Raw genomic sequence first — 8,088 nt, forward strand, 5'->3', positions numbered from 1 at the left:
GGGGGGGGGGGGGAGACACCAGCATGTACTTTCTGTCCTTGACGGAATGTATTAGGCATTTGGCAATTTCTGAAGACATTTTTGGTTGTCACAACTTGGGAGGGTGCTATTGGCATCCAGTGGGTAGAGACAGGGATGCTGCTTGCTGAATATGCTGTGCATACGATAGCCCCCACAACAAAGAATTATATAGTCCAAAATGTCAGTAGGGCTACTACTGAGAAAGTGATCCTTGTGGAAGAGAAAGGCATGTAAACACATTTTGAGTGCAGTGAGGGAAATTACAGGAACACTCAAAAAGTAGCATGGGGGAGGCGCCTGGGTGGTTTAGTTGGTTAAAGGTCTGATTTTGGCTCAGGTCATGATCGCGAAGTTCGTGAGTTCGAGTTCTGTCGGGCTCTGTGCTGACAGCTCAGCCTGGAGCCTGCTTTAGATTCTGTGTCTCCCTCTCATTCTACTCCTCCCCCATTCACACTTTGTCTCTGTCTCTCAAAAACAAATAAAAGTTAAAAGAAATTTTTTTAAAGTAGCATGGGGAGGGAATTGGTAGGGAGAGGGAAAAGGGAAACTACATTTATTATCTCCAGCTTTGTTGGACACTGTTCTTGAGTGGGGGGATATTTATTAATACATGTAATAGTGCAAGATAGCATATTTGTTTAAATGATCCTGTAAAGAATAGGTATTATTCTGCTTTATAGATAGGAAAACTGAGGTTCTGAGTGATTTAAGGGGTAGTAAGCTGGTATCATTGTGCCCACTGATGGCAAATATATTGGAATAAAAATCTGGATTGTCAGTAGAAAACTGGTGTCTCAGAGGGATGATGAAATGAGAAAGTTAAAAATGCATAAGCGAGAGAATTCTGTGCTACATTGTGGGATTTGGGCTAAGTAGGAAACAAAGGAAGCAAGACAGGTACAGATAAATTGGGGGGTGATGAAAGATTCAAGAGGCTGGCAGTCTTGATGTGTCCCTAATTAGGAATAAAAGGAATACAGAAAGTAAAGAAGGAAGTTACAGTGCAGTAGTGAAATAGAATTTAAGAGTTCTTGGATAAAGCAGCACAGTTAGAGATATTGACAAATAAGGTCATGGAGTTGAGATCAGGGAACTGTGTTGAAAGGAACATGGGTGATAATACCTTGGTGTGATACTAAGAATTGGAGAGGTAGCTTGTGAATGTGGTTGAAAGGCCTATGGAAATCCACTGATGACATCTACTGACAAATCAGATCACAAAGGATGAGCTTCCAAAGAGGAGCTGTTTGGAGTAATAGCAGCCAGTCATACTGAGTTAGTGGGGAGCTGAGAGAATTCAGAAATTATTTCTCCTAGACTAATTGCTACTTGAAAAGCCACAAAGGAGGTAGTTTATTCAGGAAAGAGCTAGTATAATTTAGGATCTGGATGAAATTGTAGGGGAAGAGAGAGTGGGAGAATTCTTTACAATGGAAAGGAGGTTCCCGAGGGCATAAGAAGAACTTGGAAAGGTTCACCAGTGTCACCATGAATTGATAGAAAATAGAGAGCAATGAATGGGTATACGCATCTTTGGTATGATAAATTGAGATGAATGGCAATATTTACTTTAGCATACAGATTGTTGGTGCTATAATTTGACTGTGGATCTCTGCCACTGAAGTGATTGTCTGTTGAGTACAGTAGTAGTTAGGAATGTGAGCACTGTTGACCAACTGCCTCAGTTTGACTTTTTATTCCATCCCTTATAAACTGTGACCTGAGGCTCTATAGCCTGCCTGTATTCACCTCCTAGCTCTCTTTGTTTTAATGTTTGTTGGAGAAAGAGTCCTTTCTAGTGAGGGAAGGGCAGAGAGAGAGAGGCACACACACACACACACACACACACACACACAAAATCTCAAGCAGGCTACACACACACACACACACACACACACACACACACACAAAATCTCAAGCAGGCTACAGGCACCAAGCTGTCAGTGCAGAGCCTGACGTAGGTCTGGGACCTATGAACTGTGAGATAATGACCTGAGCCGAAGTCTGTTGCTCAATAGACTGAACCCCATAGGTGCCTTAAGATTTTTATTTTTATGTAATATTTACACTCAACCTGGGGCTCGAACTCAAAACCCTGAGATTGAGAGTCTCATGCTCCATGGACTATGATAGCCAACCACTCCTGTATTTTTTTGGTCGCGCAGGCGCGCGTGTGTTGCTTTTTTTATTTAAGCACATAACAGCATGTAGAAAGAAAGAGGGTCATTTCTATAACTTGGAGACAAGTTTTTTTCTTTCTTTTACTTTTTTTTTTAATTTTTAATTTTATTTTGAGACAGAATGAGTGGGAGAGGGGCAGACAGAGGCAGAGAATCCCAAGCAGGCTCTGCATTGTCAGCACATAGCCCGATGTGGGGCTTGCACTCATGAACCATGAGATCATGACTTGAGCTGAAACAGAGTTGCTAGACCGACTGATCCACCCAAGTGCCTTGCCTTTTTTTTTTTTTTTTTTTCCTTCTTAAAGAGTAATCAATTGAGGGGAAGAAGGTTTTGGGAAAAATGTGTATTCTGTTTACTATGGTTTTCTTCCTTAAAACCAGAGGGAGAATGTGTCATAACTTATATAATTTCTTAGACTTAAACAATTTTTGACTTTCCCCCCCCAGGTTGAGACTGAGCTAAAATTAATCTGTTGTGACATTCTGGATGTACTGGACAAACACCTCATTCCAGCAGCTAACACTGGCGAGTCCAAGGTTTTCTATTATAAAATGTAGGTTCTATACGAGAAGGGAAAATGTCAGATTAAATGTTGGGTCTCTTAGAATTATCACTTTTTTTTAATGTAGGTGTTCAATTTTTATTTAATAATAGTTGTTTAATGTTAGAAAGATAGTTACATGGGAAGAATGATTTTCAAAACTTAATTTTGGGGTAATCATTTGCAAATTCACTGCTAATGAACAATTGCATTTAAGACTACTGTGAAAGCACTAGGTTCTGTTTTACCTATTTGCATTTGTTTTTGTGTGAAATTAGCCTTCAGCTATTTAGCAATGCGTATTACATAGCTCAATTATAACATTTTATGTAGAAGTTTTATTTCACTGTTAACAAACTGTCATGCCACTGTTTTGCAACCACTTTTTCATGCTTAATTCTAGTTATTGATAAATGTGTTGATTTTTGAAGCTTTTTAGTTGATTTCTCTAGGATCTTACTTCTGTTTTGTTATATAAACTCTGAGGGGGGAAACTAAATAGACAAGTCAGTCTTTCCTGAAAGACACTTTGTGAATGAAGTTACTGAAGTATACTTGTTAATTACTAGTATATTTTTGTCACACACTTTATAGAATATAGAAACATTGTTAACAGTTTATTTAAAATGCATTTTTCCTAATCCTATTTGTTTTATTTTGTTTTGTTTTAGGAAAGGGGACTACCACAGGTATCTGGCTGAATTTGCAACAGGAAATGACAGGAAGGAGGCTGCGGAGAACAGCCTAGTGGCTTATAAAGCTGCTAGTGATATTGCAATGACAGAACTTCCACCAACGCATCCTATTCGCTTAGGTCTTGCTCTCAATTTCTCCGTATTCTACTATGAAATTCTTAATTCCCCTGACCGTGCCTGCAGGTAAGTCATGGAAGAGAAAGAAAAGCTCTCCCTATGAAATTGGAAAAGTTACAAAGGACAATTGTTTTGTTTCCTGGGGCTGCCTTTGTAGCCTTGGCTGTGTAATAAAGACTTCTTTTGGCTCTGAATGAAATTGCTTTGGATGATTTAGGACAGACTTTACCTAGTTTGTTAGGATAGCAATTTTGGATGTTGATGGGCAAAATTTTTGTTGATAGATTGAAAAGAATTTTTAACTTGTTTAGTGATAGAGTGGAATGAGAGGAATTGTAGTAGAATTATTACAATGTTTTTATATTAGCTTTTAGTCCTTGTAGGCATGTTTTTAAATTTAGTTATGCTCTTAGTTGTACATATTTTGTATTTGCTATTTTAATATGAATAGTTTTCCATCTTTATATGTTAATTCACCCATTTATATTTCAGATTGTTCCCAATGTTTTCCCCTAGATTTATTTATTTTGAGAGAGACCCAGGGTGAGTGGGGGGCGGGCAGCGAGAGAATTCTAAGCTGGTTCCACACTGCTGGTGTGGCTGGAGCCTGATGTGGGGCTCAAACTGAGGAACTCTAAGATCATTATCTGAGCCAAAACCAAGAGTTGGTGCTCAACCAACTGAGCCACCCAGGTGGACTGCATTTGTTGGAAGATAGAAATTTAAAGGATATCTTTATATACATAGCTTTTTACTTGTAAAAATTATTACAAAATACAACAAGTTTATTGTTCTAACCTTTTTTTGTGTGTGTAATTGGATGGCATTAAGTATACCCACAGTATTGTGTAACTGTCACTATTTCCAGAACTTCGTCACCTGAAACAAACTCTAACCACTGATTATCCGTATTCCCCCACTACTGCCCTTTGGCAATGTCTGTTTCCTGTCTTTGTGAATTTGCCTATTTTAGGTACCTCATAATTGGAATAATGTATTTGTTGTTTGTAACGTACAGTATTTTTGAGTATGTAGGAATCAGATATTCCATGAAAGGAGAGATTTTTCAGATGTGAGGTGGATTCATTTAAGTGCAAACCATTATTTATTCATCTAAAAACATTATAACTGCCTGGTTGAATTTGTTCAAACAAATACAGGTTTTAATGAAGAAGTTACAGCTCTCTGTTGAGCTAATAGTATTGCTTGGCTCTTTCATTGTCATTCTCTAGTTTAGCCTGTCCCACATATCACTTCGATTTAAGTCTTTCCCATGCCTTTGCCCTTACGCATTTGCTTTATTCTTAAGTGTGTTCAAAGTCTTTTCCTACCCTTTAAGATGAGTCCATATTTGTCTTCTCCACCTCATTTGCTCATCTTCTAGGATTTTAAAAGCACTTCCTCCAGATTAGCATGCTTTTTTTTTTTTTTAATTTTTTAATGTATTTTATTTATTTTTGAGAGACAGAGACAGCATGAGCAGGGGAGGGTCAGAGAGAGAGGAGACATAGAATCTGAAGCAGGCCACAGGCTCTAAGCTGTCAGCACAGAGCCTGACACAGGGCTTGAACCCATGAACCGTGAAATCATGACCTGAGCCAAAGCCGGACGCTTAACCAGCTGAGCCACCCAGGCGCCCCAGCACACTTCTTTTATAATGGTGTTATGTGTCAGTCCTCTATTCCTAGATGTTTTAAGTTCATTGTGGACTGAGATTGTCTCTTTCTTCTGTTTCTCCACCAGTGTCCTCCTTTATTTGGTGCACATTATATACCGTGCTCAGTAAATGTTGATTTTGTTTCTTTTAAATTGCAGCAAATGGTTTATCACATTTTTGTGGGTTCTATAGTGCCTTTTTTGGGGGGTGCCATTTTGCTTCTGTTAAATTCTGTGAAATGCTGTTGGTAAGTGAGCTGTTGACTAGAACTTGGTAATACCTTTAAAAATACAAATTCCATATTATGGCGGTGGTTTAGGATAGAATTTGTCTGTGTATTCTGTTTACTGAGAGGCTTGTTAAACATAGTAAGAAGCAGTGCTCATGGGGCACGTACGTGGTTGGGTTGGATGGTAGAGAAGGTGCTCTTGATCCTCAGCATCATGAATTTAGTCCCACATTGAGGGGAGAGTATGTTTAAGAAAAAGTAGTGCTCCAAAGCTTTTACTACCTCCATATTTGCTAGATTACAAAATTAAATAGAAAATTAATTTTTATGTTATACCTGTTTTTCCTGTATTTCAATATTTAAACCCAAGTTACTCAGTATCACTATTACACTGTGGGATAACTGAAGAAAAAGGTTGATATCTAATTCTGTTTTGGGGCATAGTTTTGTAATATATTTATGTAAATACTTCTAGGTTGGCAAAAGCAGCTTTTGATGATGCAATTGCAGAACTGGATACGCTGAGTGAAGAAAGCTATAAGGACTCTACACTTATCATGCAGTTGTTACGTGATAATCTGACACTATGGACTTCAGACATGCAGGGTGATGGTAAGCAAACTTGGAAATTAAACGCGTCATTTTGAGTTGTTGGGTCTTTTTACTCTTAGAAATTTCTTGGCATTTCTTCACATTAAGCAAACTCCTCCTCCAAACTATCAAATCATAATTCTCGCCTTTACAGCAAATAATCTCAAAGTACAGTTTCCATTTTGGACTGTATGTGATAATGTAAAAGAGTTGTTTGGAAAAGGGGATCTTTATATTCAAAGTTTTAAAAGTTTTGCCTCTAATAATGTTCAGTGATTTCTCTCTGTTGTGTAAGGTGGAGGGAGGAGGCAGTTCATTTTATCTTCCTCAGATTTAATTTTAGGGATCGAAGATTAATTGTATTTGAATGTCCCGATCGCTGCTTTGACGGACTGGTATCCTCAGGTTAAAACTAGATGGTGTCAGTAAATATTTATGAAGCATCTTTCTTGTGTGGAAATCTTCTATCTAAAGAAGAATTTATAGAGCAAATGGAATGTCCTGTTCTGCCCTTAGTCCTTATTTAAGATCTCTGGTTTATATTCTCTTTGTTTTAGTTTTCAGTTATAAGTAGTATTTTTCTAGAATTTAATCTTATGATTGAGGTGTGGGGAGGTTAATATTCTGAATGCCCAAATTTGTCATAATTGTTGATTTTAAAGGAGATTTTATTCTGCTTATTCCAAAGAATTTATTTTATCCATGATAGATCACTGATGAGTTGGGAGGAGGGTACAGGGCACAAAACCTTGTGTGGCATAACCATAATGAGATAGGTTTACAGTTGGTGGTGGTAGTGTGGGGAGTAGAAGCAAAAAAGTTTGTCAGTGATAGCTGCAGATCCTGTCAGACTATATGATCCAAAATGAAACACATATGTTGCATTGTTTGAGGCTAACTAGGCAGTTGCTCGTGCGAGCATGCTGTACTGTCTTTGGAAGCGTTATATTTCTTAAAAGTGCCTCTGAAAATAGATTTTCAGGGCATGTATGTTGTAAGTGTCCTTACTATGGAAGGATAGAGTGAGATTTTAGACTTAACCTTAGGTACTAAAGTGAGAATTAGGTGACTCAGCTTTAAAGCTCACTAGTTCTATGAAATATTTAGATGTTTGAGTAGAGTTGGCTTAAGATACGTGGCACACGTACCTGCTTGCACACTTTTCCAAGAAAGCCCAACAGAGCCACAAATTACTCAGGCAACTGCTACCAGGCTGTGGGACTGAAATCCAATTAACATCTCTAAACCAATGACTTGAGGTTCCTTCCAGCTTTAAAAATCTGTTGTATTCTAAACAATAACTACTCAGAAGAATGGCCAAACAGCTGTGGACTCTTCACAGTCACCCTCAGCTCAGAAAAGACTAATATCTCTCTGCCTGTTTGAGGGGATAAAAAGAAAACAGAGTTTGGTAAGCAGTATGGACCCAAGCAAGGTATATACACCTCTGACCTCCGGGGACATTTTTCTGAGGGTGAAAATAACAAACAAGGTGAACTAGGTTGAAACATTGCGCGCCCCCCCCCCCCTTTTTTTAAAGACTTTTTATGCCGGCTTTTATAACTAAGCTTGCTAGATGACAAAGTTAAAGAAATAAAGTTTATATTTTCTTTTTCAAAAAAATTTTTTTAAGTTTAATTATTTTGAGAGAGAGAGAGAGAACACAAGTAGGGGAGAGGCAGAGAGAGAATCCCAAACAGACTTCGCCCTGATTTGGTTTGTACCCGCATACCATGAGGTCATGACCTGAGCCAAAACCAAGAGTCGGATACATAGCCGACTGAGCCACCCAGGCACCCCTAAAGTTTGTTTTCTAAGTATCGTTGATAACTTAATAATTGATTAATCAAAGTAAACTATATGTTCCGTTCCGTTTTTATATAAAACCAAAGATACTCTCTTTCTTGGTTATCCAGCATTTTATGAAATAGATCACAATAGGATATTTTCTTTCTTTCTTTTTTTAATGTTTATTTTTGAGACAGAAACAGAGATACGGTGCGAACGGGGAGGGGCAGAGAGAGGGGGAGACACAGAATCTGAAACAGGCTCC

At 38.2% G+C, this 8,088-nt stretch overlaps 1 protein-coding gene across 1 annotated transcript in view; it reads left to right on the top strand.

Annotated features, from left to right (window-relative positions):
• The window catches only part of YWHAE (tyrosine 3-monooxygenase/tryptophan 5-monooxygenase activation protein epsilon), a 52,858-nt gene that overhangs the window by 41,000 nt on the left and 3,770 nt on the right, over positions 1–8,088 (top strand). Inside the window, exons 3-5 of the mRNA XM_029927573.1 lie at positions 2,652–2,758; positions 3,418–3,624; positions 5,920–6,056. Of these exons, the coding sequence (XP_029783433.1) occupies positions 2,652–2,758; positions 3,418–3,624; positions 5,920–6,056 (451 nt within the window). The remainder of the gene's footprint in view (positions 1–2,651; positions 2,759–3,417; positions 3,625–5,919; positions 6,057–8,088) is intronic.

This window comes from Suricata suricatta, chromosome 17, assembly GCF_006229205.1.
Source record: "Suricata suricatta isolate VVHF042 chromosome 17, meerkat_22Aug2017_6uvM2_HiC, whole genome shotgun sequence".
Lineage (NCBI taxonomy): Eukaryota > Metazoa > Chordata > Mammalia > Carnivora > Herpestidae > Suricata > Suricata suricatta.